Raw genomic sequence first — 18352 nt, forward strand, 5'->3', positions numbered from 1 at the left:
AAAACCAAAAGTAGACAACCAAAATGTTAAATAGCTATTCAGGAACATATCCAATGTTCAAATTTGTGATTCTTAAAGTATTACTAATTGTCAACTGTACAGTAATCCTAAAATTGTGATAACATCATTTGGGTTTATGGTCCTCCTAACTCCAATGACATCCAATACATTGGGGTGGGCTTTACCCAAAACACACATTGACACAGACGAACATGTACCTATAGACCGCAATAATATTACAGCTTGACTGTTTATGTACAGAGCCCACGTGACGTGACTCTACGATGCATTTCAACATCTTAATTCCATACCTGAAGTTCAAGATAATGTTAGTCATAGAGGTTAATGAGTCATAGTTCCACCTCATTGCCACATAATTTATCAAATCAATGTTCTCTACTACCCATTCCATGTACATCATAAGTAAAGCATCTATATTCTTTCCAGGGTGTGTGTGTGAGTATCAGCTGTGGGTGAAGAGTTGGGGTGTGTTAATATGTAGTGCATGTAGTGTTTATGATAGTGTTTTATCAGTTTTGATTTCCATCGTGTTTCTGTCATCAGCAGATCACTGAAGACCTTATAAGGTTGTTTCAAACAAAAAGAGGAAGAGGAAAAGCAACGCAGGACAAGTCTTACAACTACGGCACAATGTGACAAATCTGAGAGGAAGTCACATTAGTGTGTAGCCTATAGTGTGTAGTAGAATGAAGCATATTTCAGGTCACTCTGAAAAATAAAAATTATTCAACATGTAAACTGAGTAGTAAATTTATATAAGTTGTGTATATAAGTGTTTTTAGTTAATTAATGAGATTGAGCAGCATGTTTATTTTAACAGATAAGATACATAAACATATATTTTCTCTATACAGCCTTATATGGAAGAAAACATACAGTAGCTCAAACTGTCATGCCACCCAATTTTATTATTTAATTAGATAACCTTTGTGTTGTGTCTTGTTTACAGAGACACACTGTTCAGAAGTTGTGCCCCTTTAAGAGATTTTCATCCAATCTCCTTATAAGGTAATCTTTGAGTGAGTCACGTGGTACTATGGAACGCCATGGCTGTGTCATGTGACTCTTAAAGCGGAAATTAGTGAGTGAGTGTTTGAGTGATATCCTTCTTTCTCACCACTGCATATTGTTCGGTTTGTTTTTCTTTTGCTATTTTAAACCCAACATTTCCCCCTTACTGTACAGTACAACATACCAGTAAATAGAAACACTATACAATTACTATACACATACCTTCTATAAAATATCCTTCTGTAGTAGTTGGTGTACTGATACACTAGGTCTCCGCCTATCAAACAGAGGACCCTATATGGAAACAGTGACAGGTAACACAGACACTCATAGGCAAAACTCTGATAGGATGGACTGATGGATGCACCTCACCCTAGGCAACAGCAACAGGTAGACTCCTAATATGGAAAATAACCAAATTCGCTAGGGTTGACTGGGGGTTATTCAGCCTTGACTTGTTTTGTAAGGTAATGTAATGTAAGTTCTGGTGGATGTACTACATAGATTTTGGCATTTTCCTTTAAAGCAGGGTAGAATCAAACGTTATGTTCCCTAATTAGGATACAATGTAACTAAAATAGGAAACTATCATGAAGTAACAAAAGCAACACAATGCACTCATTGTGAACCAGGTGAGCTCCCTGATTTTACATACTAAATAAGGAAAAGCAGGTAGTCCCCGGGTGGCTGTCATTTCAGGAATGTACATGTGTTAGAACACGCACAAAGACCAGCCTTTTCACCTTATCCTGCACACATAGTCTTAAAAAACTTCATCTATTGTGACCTTTCCAATACATGAAATTAAAGAAAAAAATCTTTGATCATGTTACTATGTGTACTATAATGCAGTCTTTTGTAAAACCTTTGAAAATCAATGTTTTAATCTACTTATTTGATTTGGCTTCAAAAGGAAAATTCGATAAAAACGAAAATGCATTCATCATCTACTCCACCTCATGTCATTTCAAACATATATAACTATATGACTTTATTTTATTCGGGAGAACACAAAATAAGATATTTTGAAGAACTCTGGTAGCCAAACAACATTGGCTTCCATTGACTTCTATTGTATGGATATAAAACCATTGAGACATTTCTCAAAATATCTTCTTTGGTGTTCCACAGAAGAAAATCATATCAAATTTCGAATAAAATGATGGTAAATAAATGATGTCAGATTTTTTTTGATGAAAGGTTAAACATCTGTAATTTTTGGTAATTTCTTATCGTATGTTATATATGTATTTCTTGCTTGTGTTTTAACTTCTACAATATCATCAGCAGAGAGAGCTGTTGAGTCTGTGAGTTACAGTCAGATGTGACCTTCATGACACCAAAGATGCTTCAACCTTTGGGCATATCTGATTTACCATTTGCATAAAACCCCCTATTTCTGACTTTCAGTCTTTGCAACATGCTGTTTGGTATCTGGCTGAGTGCTACATTTTTGAAAATGAGCATTCCTGAACCTTGCTTAAAGGGATAGTTTACCCCAAAATGAAAATTCTCTCATAATTTATTCACGCTCATGTCATTCCAAACCTGTCTTCGTTCTTCTGCGGAACACAACGGAGGATATTTTGAAAAACACTGGTAACCAAACAACATCGTCCTCTATTGACGCCATTGTGTGGACACAAAACCTCTGAGACATTGTGATAAATTGCTGCAAATTGTTAAAATATCTGACTAAATGATCTAATTGGTTGGCTTTACAGATGAAGCTCATTAGTTTGACAGCTTTGTGCATCACTTACGTTTCATTAGACAGTTAGAGGCATATAGTTAATTCAAAGCTTATTTTGAACGGACATGGGAATCTGGATGCGAATCTAAAATGTATAGCTTTGGGCTAAGTGTTTGGATCATTGAGACACTGGAGCTTGTTTTGTTCATATTATCCATATTTTAAGGCAACCTAACAGTTTTTTAGACTACTTAGGCTATGTTTTTTTCGGGAAACACATCACTCTAGTGTAAATATGGTAATGTGCAATGCTTTGCCTTAATCCAAATTCATCTTCCACACAATTGAAAAGGATTGTAATTGTTTCCGCTCTGCAAAGGAAGGACCCTGCAAATATATTCTTCAAGTCTTCAGAATGCAGAATCATGAGATGGGGAAAGCATTTTTAATTATCATGAAAAGAAAAAAGATCATTTAATAAAAACATTTTATTTTTCTTTATAGTGTCATTTTACATGTTGAGTTGAGGCATGACATTTTTAATGGAAAATTGTCATGAATTCAATAACTTTACCGCTTCGATGCCTCTTTATGTTTTCATGTGTTAAGATGTGCAGACAACACTAATGAAGAGATCCATTTCTATCTGGACTCATTCAGTATCCTGCCCTTTAGAAGAGGAAGAGGAAAGCTGTTGTTTGCCCTGAAAATAACCTTTGCAAGTTCCTGTTTCCTTCATCCTCTCTTAATTCAGCTGAACAGTGAACATGTTTGGGTGCACAGATATAATACTTATTTTTCATTGTTATAAATACCTCATGTTTCGCGCAGGTACTGATTCGTCACATACTTAACATGTAAAGCAAAAGCAGTTAAACCTTTTCTGTACACTGTTTCTGCTCCGTAAGCAGTATATTTGTGATAGTTTAGTGTAAAATTAAGGTATTTGTATGACAATAATTCATCAAATACGTTCCATATTTGAAGAGTTTATTTGCAAAAACAGATACATCTGTTTTTTTACATGTCAAAGATCATGTTTTTTAATGCGTAATGTTTTTATTGTATTAGTTAGCTGTATTTTTTTTTTAGTTAATATTACTAAATCAAAACAACCCAACTGCAACCCAATTTGATTTGTATTAGAAACATGATTTTTAACATGATGTTTTATTGTTGTATATTGTTTTTGTATTTATGGTTAATCTGTCATGTAGCCTATTTATTGCTCTTGATTTCTATAAAGATCAACCTGCCATGTTTTCATTTTATTCAAATAAATAATTGAATATGACTCAATTAACCTAACCATTAGGTCATGGTTTATAACTGCATGTTTTACAACCCACAAATCTCCCTTTGTTGACACTAACGTACGAATTTTTATTTATAAATTGTATTTATAAATCTAAATATACTAGATAGGGTGTTTTCTTCCCATAGCAACAGAGTAGATGCTGACGTGAGTATAACGGTGCTTGTCTGCAGCTCATTAGTAAAATCACTTTTGGAGACAAGTATGAAATAAAATAAAATAAATAAATAAATAAATAAATAAAAGAAAGAAAGAAAGAAAGATAAGAAAAACTTTACATTTATAGCCTACTTGTCGCAGTCTGAAACGAGACGCACACTGTCTCTCTCTCACTCTGCAGAATCTCTCTGTCTCTCAGCATCCTCTCTTACGCGCCATCCTGTATCATTGTCACACCCACTCTGAACCGCTAGTTACCGATTTTCAGCGAACCGTAACGCCCAAACAGCATGGCCATGTCTTCTGAAGGTTTAGGCGAGATTTTGGTGATTCGGTTCGGCCTGATAAATGCCGACAACAAATATCTCACAGCGGAGGCATTCGGCTTTAAAATCAATGCGTCTGCGACCTCCATGAAGAAAAAGCAGGTGTGGACCCTCGCACAGTCCGGGGACCACGGAGACTCCAACGCCGTGTTCATCAAAAGCCACCTGGGTCGATACCTCGCCACCGACAAGGATGGCAACGTGACCGCGGACAGCGAGAAACCCGGCCCGGATTGTCGCTTTCTCGTCATCGCTCACGACGACGGCCGGTGGTCAATGCAATCCGAGCCCCACTCGCGGTACCTGGGTGGAACCGAGGACCGGATCTCGTGCTTTGCGCAGAGCATCTCCCACGCGGAGAAGTGGAACGTGCACCTGGCGGTCCATCCGCAGGTAAACATATACAGCATCGCGCGGAAGCGGTACGCGCACCTGTCCGAGCGCAACGAGCTCTCCGTGGACCGGGACGTGCCGTGGGGCGTGGATTCGCTCCTCACGCTCGTGTACCTGGATCACCGGTATCATCTGCAGACCGCTGACAACCGCTTTCTCGCGTGCAGCGGCGCGCTGGTGGTCAAGCCGGACACCAGCACCGGGTTCACGCTGGAGTTTCGGGCGGGTAAGGTCGCTTTCCGAGATGCCACGGGAAAATACATCGCGCCCACGGGACCCACCGGGACCATGAAGTCCGGCAGGAGCGCGCGTGTCGGCAAAGACGAGCTTTTTGTCCTCGAGCAAAGTCACGGGCAGATAGTGCTCACGGCCAGCAACGAGAGAAACATTTCCACGCGCCAGGGTATGAATGGATTTAATTATTATTAAGAAAATGTTTATTATTCATTGCAAAATATTAGCCTAGCGTATTAATTTGAATAAAAATATAGACACTTTCCTCAATTAAATAAAAATGCATGTGCATGCATGCTCTTTGAATAAAACGGCCACGAGGTTTGTCTGATTCTTGCTAATGCAGAAGAGATTACATCATCTTTTTCCCACATTTTTAAATCTATCTATATAGAGGATTTTTACAAAGATTATATTTTATTTATGACTACTAAATTCCATTTTCTCAATTTGTGTTTCCCAGTTTCTCCAAAAAGTCTACATTGATACACTTCACTGTTATAGACGGCAAGCTGAAAGTACATTGTGATTGAATGTTTTAGGGGTTGATTTATCAGCCAATCAGGATGAGGAGTCAGACCAAGAGGTGTTTCAGATGGAGATGGATAGCCAGACAAAGCGATGTGCCTTTCGCTCTTGCAGTGGAAAGTATTGGAGCCTCACCCCTAGTGGAGCTATCCAGTGTACTGCCTCTTCCAAGTAAGGTTAACAAAAACGAACAGGTCACCCCAAAATGTGAATTTATTTCAAATTTCAGAACCATAAAAGTAGCCCATGTGGTTTATTAAAAATGTGGGATATTAAACTAACTTAGTAAATTCATTTGTGTAGTTGTTTCAAAAAACTGAATACACTGCACATGTAGCGCATATACAGTAATTAAATAGATTACTGTTATGGACGCTAGAATATCAACATCAGAATTTTCTTTTTTGGGTGAACCATCCCTTTAAAAGCCCAGATGAAACAGAACTAAGCCAAGGGCATAGAAATGGAACAGCCCGAGTGTATCTGAAGGACTTAAACTAACACAAGTAATTCTTAGGTTGCTTCAAGCGGTTTATTTTGCAGAAGGCATCTCTGGTTCATTATGCCATTATGTGAATATTTATTTCAGAATTTACATTTTTGACCGATTAAATTCAACAGAGTGAACACTCTTTATTAAACTGTTCCTTTAACCAGGTCACCCAACTGTTTCTTTGACCTTGAGTGGAAGGGGTCAAAGGTTGCACTGAAGGCCAGTAATGGGAAATACCTGGCAGCCAAGAAAAACGGACAGCTGGCAGCCGCCGTGGACACCGCAGGTTAGTGTTTTAACCAACTTCATGTTCTTCCAAACCCATATACATTTTTTTTCTTTTATGAAGCGCTTTGCAAAATGTCAAAAAATATCTTTTTTTTAAAAGCATTACTCTTGCATAATTTAAAACAAATTGTACATATGGACCACATTATTCCTTTATGATTGTTTTTTGTAAGCTTGACACCCACACCCACATGTGGAAAAGATGGTAAATATGTGTGATTTTACCATCTTTTATAGGTGAGCAGGAGGAGTTTGTGTTGAAGCTCATCAACAGACCATTGATCGTCCTGCGCGGGGAACACGGCTTTATAGGCTGTCGCAAACAAGGAACCGGGACCCTCGACTCCAACCGCTCATCCTATGACGTCTTCCAATTAGAGAACAACAACAATGCTTACAGCCTCAGAGGTCGGTGAGACAAATAATCTATTTTGTTTTAATGACTTCATTATTGTCAAGCAGATTCTAAGATTTTTTATTTCTCTCCTCAGACTCGGTGGGGAAGTATTGGACGGTGGAGGCAGACGGTTCTGTGGTTAGCAGTAGTAACACGCCCGTCTTCTTTCACTTTGAGTTCTGTGATTATAATAAAGTGGCCATTAAGATGAAGGATGGCAATTATCTTAAGGGAGATCACGCTGGGGTGCTGAAAGCCAGAGGTCAGGACATTGCTAACGCAACACTGTGGGAATACTGATTAATATTGGCATCCGTCTTAAGTCGGCACACAAAACAAATGACGTGTGTTCTTTCAACTGTCTTTAAATGTAAGCATAAAGCATTCTCTACAGCGCAAGCACAAGATAATAACATGCATCACATGCCAAGCATCATCTCTGAATAATCTAATGGTTTAAAAACACAAAGGTGGAGAATGGAGTCGACGTTTTGCATAATGAAGTACAAACATGCACAAAAAACTTAAAAGAAGCACAAATTGACACATGATATGTTGTTTAAAACTGGATTACTGTTGGAAAAATGTGACTGTTCACATCTGAGTCTCAGTTGTCTCAATATGACAACATATAATGATATGTTAAAGAAGTGAAATACTGTCATCATGCAACATCACAAAGGCAAAGCAAGATCTCAGATGCTTCTGTGATATTATTTTTTGCATTTTATTAGAGGTCACTAGGAAATCTAAATGTAGTATTACATAATATTCAATCATTTGCATATGCAAAATGGGCATACTAGCGTATCTGTCATAGATAGGGACATAGAGTTTGTTCCAAAAACAGTTCTAGAGTGCTAATGTAATGAGGCCAGGTTATAAATAGCAGCTCTGCGGCTCAGATGATGGAGAAAAATATCATTGTTCATATGAGAGAGGCTCTGATTTCCAAAGGAACAAAACTCTCTCACATACATGCACACAAAGCAAATCATGTACATGATTTGTTTGTCAAATTATCGTATTGTGTTTGTGGCCATTTTTGGTTGTATTGGGAAAGTACCGAAGACAACCCTTACATGAACAACAGTGTTGTGATGTATCTAGCTTAATATTGATATGTTGATTTGCACTTTTTCGGCCAAAGCTTTTCAATGTGAATGTGTTGAAGAAAAACGATGAAGTATTGTTTGTGCCTTTCTCAATGGGATACGATCTGCGAAGGTGTGAAAATGCAGCTTTTTATTTGATTCTGATTATGTGACATTTACAACTGGACATTATAAGAAAACGAATGAATAAAAAGTAACAAAAAACAAACAAAACAGATGTGTGTTGTCTTTTAGTTCTTACAGTTTAGTTCTTCTTCTCACATACAGTAATGTAATATCATCAATTTGTTCACAAAGATGCTGTGTGGGCCAGAGATATTATAAAAAAAACTAAATCAATGCACAAAAAACAGTATTTTTCATATTAAATGATATAAAAATTATTCAATGTATAGGCTAGATCAAATTATAAAAATATGCATTACAAACTGCATTTTGGTAACGGCATTGAAAATGAATTGAATAGAAGATCAAACAGGTCATAGATTTGGATTGAATATTCGGGCCAGGGTGTGATGTTTGACATCTGCTGAGACAACCATGCTTTCCAACCATGTTAAAAAAAAAAGACTAATTTTAGAGTATTTTTGTGTGTTTTCATATACTACATGGCTCTCATTTTCCCTCTTGCTATTTTATGTGTTTTGTAATTTTTCTTTTCTTATTCTATCCATCTCAACCATGTGGAGTTTCTAGGACATGGCATTGTGACAACATGACTGGTCGTAACTCAAGAAGACTGCAATACACACACACACACACACACACACGCACACGCACACGCACACACACACACACGCACGCGCACGCGCACGCACACACACACACACACACACACACACACACAGAGGGAGGGAGAGACAGAGAGAGAGAAAGAAAGAAAGAAAGAAAGAAAGAAAGAAAGAAAGAAAGAAAGAAAGAAAGAAAGAAAGAAAAAGAAAGAAAGAAATGTGTCAAGCATGCCTACAATGTTTTCATATATTAATTTTAACCAAAATATTAATATTAACCCAAATAAGACATTGGGGACCATGGAAGTACAATGGTAATATGATAATTATAAAGTAAGAGAGGGAGGGAGAAAAACATGAACTGTTTGGAGCAAACTACATTACTGCCTATTTATTCATATCAGGGCAAAGGAACAAATCGACACATCAGTGCTGACGCCTAGTGGTTAAACACGCACACTTCACATACCCTCGTGTACAGTGCATTTTAACCACATAAACGCCGGATTGTTTTCATTTTCATAATATTTATTATATATATAAAATGTGTATTAAATAGATAAAAAAATGTATTTAATAAATTAAAACGACAATTTACACAGAACAACATTTTGTTAAAAACTCTACATTTAAAAAATGCTAAAGTAAATAATGTACGTCATGTAGAAACATCTAAATTAACTGACTTTAAGTAAAGAAAATATATTATCAAGCATTATACTATTTTGTTTGTGGAATAAAAGTATTGCATGCTCATGAAGAGTTAAGCAAAAACATGATTATACTGATAGTTATAACATGGGGAATATTTGTTTCTCATTAGGTCTAGAACCAAAGACTAATTGCACAAGTGCTAGTTTTCTAATGTCTTTTTCAGTGTATGTTTAGTTTTAAACAGTTAGCTCAAAGGTTTTAAAAGTTAAAAGTATTTAAAGTTCTAAATTCTAATCTTTAAAATTCTATTTTGTTATGAAATATTGCACAATGTGGGTCATTCTCTTTTTAAAATCCATGTGCCCTCATAATCTTCAATTAAGATCTAAAAATTCACATCCGCCCTCTAGTGGATATCCATCTCAAATGACGTAAATTAGACAGCTTGGGCGGAGCATCTGTTAACTCCTCCTCTTCAACTGTCAGTCTGCTGCCAGTTCCATATCAAAATCCAACTCTTGTTTTTATACATCCAATGGACCTATTTCCAGGTTTCTCAGTATTGGAAGTCACCGTAGTTGGGTAAACTTCTATAGCGGTGAATGGGAGTCTACCACAATTATATTTTTTGTATTCTCATTGGCTCAAACAGCAAAAGGAAAACGCAACAATAGTGTTTTCACTACTTTGTACAAAATGAAAAAAAAGTCTGATAACTGCAGTCAAAAGAGAAAATTATGTCAAATTTACCGTGACTATAGATGCTGTATAAGAAACCCCCTCGCGCTAGCATTAACTATGTTTTTGTAATTTGATGCAAATGTACCATAATGCAAAGTATAGTGTTATAAACTTCCATACATTAAAAAAAAGAAAATATAAAAAACATTGGAGGATTTACAATGCTGAGGTCCATAAATTCGCAGTTAAAACACAAGCCACGCCCACTATTTTTCATTTGAAATTCCGTTTCAGACAGGGGCGTAGCCAGAACTTTTTTTTAGAGGTGGCCAGGTAAGACCCAGTGATTTTATTAGGGTGACCAAAAAATCCTTACAGACAGAAATTCTTAAACTTCTACTGTAATTTACACCAATTCTTCATTACACATAGTTTGCTGGTCAAAACATACACAAAGAACGTAAAGTAAACAATTGATTTGCAATGCTTTCATGTGCCAACATTATTTTAAAATAATTTGCTAGCTATCATTTGCAGTAAGTTAGCATTTCGTATAGAAAATAAACATTGCAGTACCCCAACTTAAACTTTCGCGAAAATGTAATTAATGAATGGAATCCAGTTAAACAAGTCGGATTTTACTGACCTGATCCTTCTGCTCGCGATGAACTTCCATGGTACACAGACAGTACAGTACACTGTCACGAAGCGGTTAGCTGCTGTTCAGCTATAGCGCTCAGACTGTTTGCGTATTAACGTGAGAGTAATGTTCTCACGTTACTTTCAGTGCATACGCTAAATGATCTGTGCAGCACTCCGTAAACTCCGACACACATCTTAAAACTGCTTCGCACAACAGAGGTGGCCAGATAGGTGGCCATCCATCATTCAGGGGTAGCCGTGGCCACCCATGGCCACCATGTGGCTATGCCCCTGGTTTCAGAATACGTAAGTAAGAATGATCGCAGCTTCCAGTTCACGGGGACTTTAAATTTTCAAAAAATATAATGGCCACAGCAGTGAAAGTTTAGGGTTAAATGAAAACATTACAATTTACATTGACAACTGTGTAACAAATATAGCCTGCCATTAAAATAAAGTTAATGCACAAAACAACACACAGTACAGATAATGTGAATGCTTGTTTGTGTGTCTGTCTGTTACTTCCAGCGGTTGATTCTGCGTAACTGGATGTATGCCAGTGTTATACACACGAGTATAATGCCCAGCAGAGCCACCTGATTCTGCCAGAAGCCCCACACGCTGTAATCGATTCCCTGAGATCGCAGATACATCTCTCCTGTCAGTCTGATGGTTAGATACAGAGAATATCGATTGTACAATAATTTCTTGTACAAATCTTCCATGTAGTCAATATCAAAATGTTGTTAGTTTTGGACTGAGTATGCCATTTTTTACCCTATGACATTAACTTACCTAAAGTAAAAAAAGTGTTTTGTCAACTACATAAATCCTGTAGGTGTCTATCATGATAAGTCGACAATACAGTCGTAACATCTCGGTCTGCAGCGAGAGGTCATCGTCTGAACTTTCAATGAACTGTCACTCAACTTTTATTATCTTACCTCTATCAGATTTTCTGTTTATATGTGTAAAGGGCATTTGCAATAGATTTTGTTTTTTATGGACATATATGTTGTTATTATGGTGTGGTATAGACAGATTGTTAGCTATTCTAAGCATTATCTTTATATTTTCTTTGTAACTGGTGTTAGTTTTTTTCTGTTTACATAATACATTTGTGGTTTTCAAATTGCATTTTAGATTATGTAATGCTTTATGATTGTATAATCAACTTACGTAGCATTGCCGCTGTAGAAGACTTGACCTTTCATTTCATTTATAGTCACAGCCTACAAAAGAGTAACACAGAATTATGTGTTATGTCCTTATTGTATTTTGTAACTGGATTTCTCATTGCGTTGCAGTTTTATTTAGCTTGTTCTTACATCTAGTCCGTATTTAAAGATACTGGCCCACTTGAGCCAGGACAACCAGTTGAGCATGGAGTTGAGGTTCACGAGGAAGCCACCGAAAACCTGCAATGTAGAATGAGAGAGTCACTGGGATGGAGAAAATGCAGAAGATATTTTTTAATATCTTTGGATGTCTGGAATCTTACCATCATTAAGATAAAAGGAAGGGCAATGAGAACATTGGCGATGGAGAACGAGCTCACGCTGGCACTGACCAGAAAAGCCAGACTGACCCCTGCCAGACTAACCATAGACAATGTCAATGCGAAGCAGAGGAACGCAGTGAATGCCGGCTTTAACCCTGTTTACACACACATATACATACGTATACTTTACTGTGGTTGAGATTCTTATGGCATTTGTTTGACAATAAACACACATCCCATGAAAATAAAATATATACACACTGCTTATAGTAATATGAATAGAAATTTCAAATTTATGAAACTTCATTTTCTTCAGTACAGTTCAATGTACATGGTATTGAATATATATAATATATAAAATATATTTAATGATGTATAATACCATGCAGCCTACTGTATACTGTGTGTGTTCTCTATTTTTTATTTATTTTATCTTTCATTTGGTAACTACTGCCTAAATTGATGTAAAGCAAAATGCTAAATGTATTATGTGAAAAATAAAATAAAATAAAAGGATAAAATAAAATAAAAATAAAAAATTAAAATAAAATAAAATATTTCTTGACCATTCAAATAATGCAAACAAAATTTCTTGATTAAGAAAAATGTCTGAAATTATTGTAACAGATAAAATGGATAGATTTAGTTGATACTCACATACTATATAAATATGTATGAAAAATGTTTAATCTAAGATGTGTGCTCACCCATCATGTAGTATGCAATGCAAGCAAAGACAAAAACTGGTACGATGCGATTTGGTAACAAATCCACAAACACTTTGGACAGGAAATACACAGATGTACGGTAATATCCTCCAGAGTTCTCATGTCTAAAACAAACAAAACATGACATTCAATCATACATACAGAACATTGGTGCTTTAGTTAAAAGAAATACACAATAAACTGAAATAATTGCTTATAATCCAAAATGATATCACAAATGTCATAAATGATATTAATCTTAATTGATAATATCAGGCTCACACAAAGATCGCTCTTTCATTGATGAAGAGCTCCACTGCTGACAGGTTGCCAAACACCATATTGATGATGAGGAAAAAGAAAGCTCCAATCCTACAAACACACACACACACACACACGCGGCTTTGGTTGACTATCCCCGTGGGGACAGTCCATAGGCATAATGTTTTTATACTGTACAAACTGTATATTCTATCCCCTATCCCTAACCCTATCCCTAAACCTAAAGATCATAGAACACTTTTTGCATTTTTAGATTTGTAAAAAATATTGTTCTGTACAATTTATTAGCTTTTTTGCCCTTGTGGACCTCAATTTTGGTCCCCACGGTGACACGAGTCCCCATGTGTTGGTGTGTATTCAGGTTTAGGTCCCCACCGGGATATACAAACATGAACACACACACACACACACACACACACATTAATGCCTGTGTGCTATGGGAATTATGTAGTGAATAAAAATCTTGACTACCTTTAAAGTGATGGATGGATGGATGTGACAGTACCTGTTCTGTAGGGCTTCAGGTAGAGTTTTGGGCATCTGGTAGTAGATGAGGCCGATCAGCAGAGCAAAGACAATGTTCATACCCAACTGAGCATACGAAGTCTGGGGATTCCTAATAATATTCAGCGCGGTCCTCCATCCCACCACCTTCAACTAAACACAAACGCACACATTTAATAACATGCAAATGTTCGCATAATCCCACAAAATATGCAGACATCCATACACGCACAAAAGAGACATAAAACCATTTAACAGACATGGTTTATGGCTCACTGTTGTATAATATCTGTAATTCACTCATAACTGACCTGATAACAGCTATGGGACAAGGTTGAAGAGCAGGTCAAGTTAGCATAACGGTTTAACCATTTACTAGCACACACAGAACAACATGTGCTTCAAATACGTCTACTTATGACACGCACCTGGTAGAAGAAGGATGTGACATAGGATGATGCCTTTCTGTTGGTTTCAAATGAGGGAACCAAAGGGCCAGTGGTGGATTTCAATTCCTCAGCGACAGCATTACAGAACTGAGACTCTTTGTAAAGTTCAGCTAAAGACTTCTCTGAGAAAGAAGGAGATTGAGATCACAACTGTCACATCATTTGTAGTATACAAATCCTCAGATTAAAGATGCACAATGTATACTACTTCTACCTGTTGGCATGGAACAAGATGTTTCCCCGTTTGTTATGTCCAAAAAGAAATCTGCAGGATTGTTGAAAGCTTCACATGTATAACCTATCAAAAGAAACCCAAAGCATTTCAACACTGTGCTGTTGTTAAATAGGATTTGGACGTAACCAACACAAACCCATGACATGTGTATTTTACCCAGACTCTGGAAGTAGCCTATGGCTTTGCTTGAAGGGCCAGCGTAAACCATCTCGCCTTTATGAAGCAGTGTCAGATGATCAAAAAGCCTAAAAATGGAGTAACGTGGCTGGTGGATGGAGAAAATAATAGTTCTACCACCCCGTGACAACCTGCAAGACCATAAAATGACATCACAATAAATATCACATGTTCTTCTGTGTATGTAAAAGTTTTGTAGGCTTTACATGTGTGAAGGTGCTGTGTGTATTTTTTTTGGAGGATCTATGGAAAGTAATACAATATAATATACATAACTATGTCTTCAGAGGTGCATAAAGACCTTACGTAATGAAGCGTTATGTTTTTATGACCTACACAGTGGTTCCCCTTACATGAAATTCACCATGTTGTTTCTACAGTAGCCCTAAACGGACAAACTGCTCTACAGAGCGTGTTTCGTAAATACGTTATCTCCTTCGGCAAAGAAACAAAAACGTGACGACATCTTAGTGCTGTGTCAGCCACCGTAGTGCTTCGAAAGGGAGAGGTGAGGGGTGAAGTGAGCCGTTGGTTGCAATTCGCAACCTCGCCACTAGATGCCGCAAAATGTCATACACTGGACCTTTAAGTCTGTACCTGTGCAAGAGAGAAATGATGCTGTTGGCCGTATTGGAGTCGAGGCCTGTGGTTGGCTCATCCAGGAACAGAAGACTAGGAGACGTAATGAGCTCCATTCCAATGCTACAACGCTTTCTTTCTCCTCCCGATACACCCCTTATAAACTCTGTACCAATCTGGAGGAAGGAGTAGAGAAAGTGAGGAGATTTATCTAACATGTAATGTGCCACAGGCAATTTTTTCTAAAAATAATATTTTAAACAAACTAAATGACTAAATGTAGATAAGGTGTATTTAAGTCATTTTTTACAAATTGCATTTCTAATGTTTTTTTAAATAAATTTATTCTATATGCAAAAAAGAAAATGAATTGATCCAAAAAGAAAAACACATTTGTGACCAACCTTGGTGTTTGCGCAGTCCTCCAGCCCAAGCTCTCGGATGATGCCCTCCACTTTTTCTTTCTTATCAGCAGTAGAATACTGTTGCCTTGGCAACCGCAAATTTCCAGAGAATAAGAGATTCTCTCGTACAGTGAGAGTGCCCATCAGGACATCATCCTACAAAGGAGAGACAGACAGACAACATTTTTAGACAGAAAGCAAATGTAAAAAATTAAATCAAGCAAATGAATGTGACCACCATGCAGCAGATGCTCTCATTTTGAGCAAAAGATTCAGGAATGAATCAGACAAAGACAGAATCCTGTGTTTCCTGTTTAAAATGATTATATTAGATTAACATTTACATAACGTAAATGTAAAATTTGATTCTCCAGAAAAGCAGAGTGTTTTTTTACCTTAGTGGAACAATTACTGAAGAACTCAGCATGTACTGACCTGTACAACATAGGCAGACGTGAGCCGGAGTTCAGAGGTCACGACCATGTTGTCCACCAGAACTTGACCTGAACGCAAACCACGTGGATCTTTTCTTCCAGCGATCACGTCCAACAGCCTTCACACGCAGATCGTTATTAGAAATCAAGTTTGCTGAGTATGTTATGCATCGAAATAATTTTTGATGGGCGTCTTACGATGTTTTGCCACTTCCTGTCGCTCCCATGATTGCATTCAGTCCCGTTCTCATGATGCCACTGATATAAGCAGTAAGAAAACAACACTTCAGCGTTATTCATATTGTTAGTGTCAAATGCACTTAAAATTCTTAAATAAATACATTTATTTATTAAATATGACTGATACCCTAATATTACATAAAAATTAAATATATGTTTGTGTGGGTGTGTGTGTTTAATAAATAATAAATATAGTTTTATTCATTATATTGATACATTTTTACAATGATTAAAAGTTTTACTAAAGTGGTTGCTGCATACGAAGACCTTACTAATCTAAACATCTTTTTGTCATGTTTTCAATAACATTAGGTCCATAAAAATTATAATTATAATAATAAACAATAAAGCTAAAACCATTTAAAACCATTATACCATTCTTGTGCAAAAACTCTCAAATCAAACCAGAATTACCCAAAATGAGCTTTATTGGCAAGTAAGAAATTATTTGTGGCATATTACTTTACCTGACATTTCTCAGGATATCTTTCTTCGGACCTCTCTTGCGGAAAAGTCCACGGTTTTCTCTAACACAGTAGTGAATGTTCTGGAATGTCAAAGTTGGACCAGGCACCTTTACATGCACCACTGTATCGTCACTCTCCCCAGGTGGGAACATTTTCATCTGACATACATCCATGGAGCTGGAAAGACTGAGGCAGGGGAACGTAAAGAAGAACTAAAAAGAGTCCTGCTGGTCTAGGTCTATAGTCGCCCCACCCTTTAAGTGCCTTTAATTATCCAAAGAGTTACATGATATCACTGTGTGAACTTTCCAAAGTCCTTTGATTAACATGTGCTGGTGCTACGTAACACGCTGCTATGTAACACTTGTGAACAACATATAAAATGGTAATTGGTCACACATTAAAGATTTTGTATGCGGTATATTTTATGTTAAATTATTGCATTCCCTCTTACTAGATAAAATAGAGTTTTTGAGGTTATTGTTAGGGTGTTTCTATTGTTAGCCATTACAAAATAGCTTGCTTGAATATATCAAAAATTCCTGGTAATATTTGGAAAACCTGTAGCAATAATATATCGGTGTTACACTAAGACTAAATACTTCAACATTGGGACTCAACCCTCTATAAAAATAATATAAAAATAGTGCCGTCTAGTGGCCATTATAATTCTACTATAATTAAACCAAAAAAGCATTGCAAAGCGTCTCTAAACCTGTCTTTACTATTTGTAATAGGTTAAACGTGTACACACTAAAGGTTAATTAGTTTAAATAAAATCTTCCATTATTTGTATGTTTACAAATCTTTCCTGCAGCCCGTTTGCGGCCACAACCACATGGTGACTATTAAAAACATCTTAATTTTTGACATTTTGAAATGAATGTGTTTTTAGATCAGCAATGTTACGAAATGAAGGTGATAAATTAATCCAAATATCAGTAGTTTGATGTATCTTTCATCAATGTTTAATTCAATTGAGGAATAATGATAAGGAAAATGATCCTCACACATTGTGAAAACGCATCATGTATCACACAAAAGGTTCTTCAACTGTTTAATATTGTCACTTAATAAAATTATTTTTTTCACTAAAGTTAGTCTAGCTCCTGTGATGTCAGTGGCCTGAATTTTATTTTAACCATGCACGGATGCATTTTAGGTTATAATGAAGCTTAAGTGTCTTTATAGCATTTTGTCAAACAATGTCAGACTGTAGTTTAAATATATATATTTTCAAAATACTTTATTATCAAATGGTTTTCATTACAAATCCCATTATGAAGCGTTAGCTGTTTACGATTAAAACCATAAGAAAATCCGTTGTAGGATACAAAACTAACACATTACCAGTAGAATTCCACATAGTTTATATTAAAGCCAATACAATTAAATATAATATAAATATAAACATCAATAACATTTTTCAGAGTTCATCTGATTTTTTTCTTTTTTTTTCAGCTTTATTGTAGTGGCTTAATACATCTGTGTATATAGTTTGCTTTGCATTGTGTAAGGTTATGTTGCCCTCTGTAGGCCATCAAAGGTAATAACAACAGACTAAAAAAACAAAATAATTTCTCTTTGTTGAGCAGTCGCCGACTTTAATGAACAAAAGGTAACCGGAAAACACTCTGCAAAAGCATTCAGTGCATGAATAGCGGCTCATTATCGCAGCTTGCGCAATCCCGC

The 18352-nt window shown here is 36.6% G+C and overlaps 2 protein-coding genes across 2 annotated transcripts; one reads left to right on the plus strand and one right to left on the minus strand.

The window, feature by feature from the left end:
- Positions 1–4321: 4321 nt before the first annotated feature.
- On the plus strand, positions 4322–8202 carry fscn1b (fascin actin-bundling protein 1b). Its single transcript, XM_057332834.1, has 5 exons — positions 4322–5321; positions 5695–5851; positions 6338–6459; positions 6699–6869; positions 6953–8202. The coding sequence occupies exons 1-5, from the start codon at positions 4490–4492 to the stop codon at positions 7156–7158; spliced, it is 1488 nt and encodes a 495-aa protein (XP_057188817.1). The 5' UTR covers positions 4322–4489; the 3' UTR covers positions 7159–8202.
- A 1202-nt stretch (positions 8203–9404) lies between these two features.
- abcg2b (ATP-binding cassette, sub-family G (WHITE), member 2b) lies at positions 9405–16833 on the minus strand. Its single transcript, XM_057331852.1, has 15 exons — positions 16661–16833; positions 16152–16211; positions 15955–16072; positions 15520–15675; positions 15134–15291; positions 14516–14667; positions 14339–14422; positions 14104–14246; positions 13677–13828; positions 13172–13261; positions 12890–13014; positions 12183–12337; positions 12010–12099; positions 11861–11913; positions 9405–11347 (listed from the first exon to the last, which is right to left on the minus strand). Exons 1-15 carry the CDS (start codon positions 16831–16833, stop codon positions 11200–11202), a joined length of 1857 nt encoding a protein of 618 aa, XP_057187835.1. The 3' UTR covers positions 9405–11199.
- Between the last annotated feature and the right edge of the window lie 1519 nt (positions 16834–18352).

Source organism: Triplophysa rosa, linkage group LG4 (genome assembly GCF_024868665.1).
Source record: "Triplophysa rosa linkage group LG4, Trosa_1v2, whole genome shotgun sequence".
Classification (NCBI taxonomy): domain Eukaryota; kingdom Metazoa; phylum Chordata; class Actinopteri; order Cypriniformes; family Nemacheilidae; genus Triplophysa; species Triplophysa rosa.

Excerpts from the sequence above, each read along its gene's own strand:
- fscn1b (XM_057332834.1), top strand. The coding sequence starts at position 4,490 with ATGGCCATGTCTTCTGAAGGTTTAGGCGAGATTTTGGTGATTCGGTTC. Across the intron at positions 5,322-5,694 it reads AAACATTTCCACGCGCCAGG|GGGTTGATTTATCAGCCAAT; the intron begins GTATGAATGGAT and ends TGAATGTTTTAG. Across the intron at positions 6,460-6,698 it reads AGCCGCCGTGGACACCGCAG|GTGAGCAGGAGGAGTTTGTG; the intron begins GTTAGTGTTTTA and ends CATCTTTTATAG.
- abcg2b (XM_057331852.1), bottom strand. The coding sequence starts at position 16,833 with ATGGATGTATGTCAGATGAAAATGTTCCCACCTGGGGAGAGTGACGAT. Across the intron at positions 14,423-14,515 it reads AGGCTACTTCCAGAGTCTGG|GTTATACATGTGAAGCTTTC; the intron begins GTAAAATACACA and ends TTCTTTTGATAG. Across the intron at positions 12,100-12,182 it reads TTCCTTTTATCTTAATGATG|GTTTTCGGTGGCTTCCTCGT; the intron begins GTAAGATTCCAG and ends TCTACATTGCAG.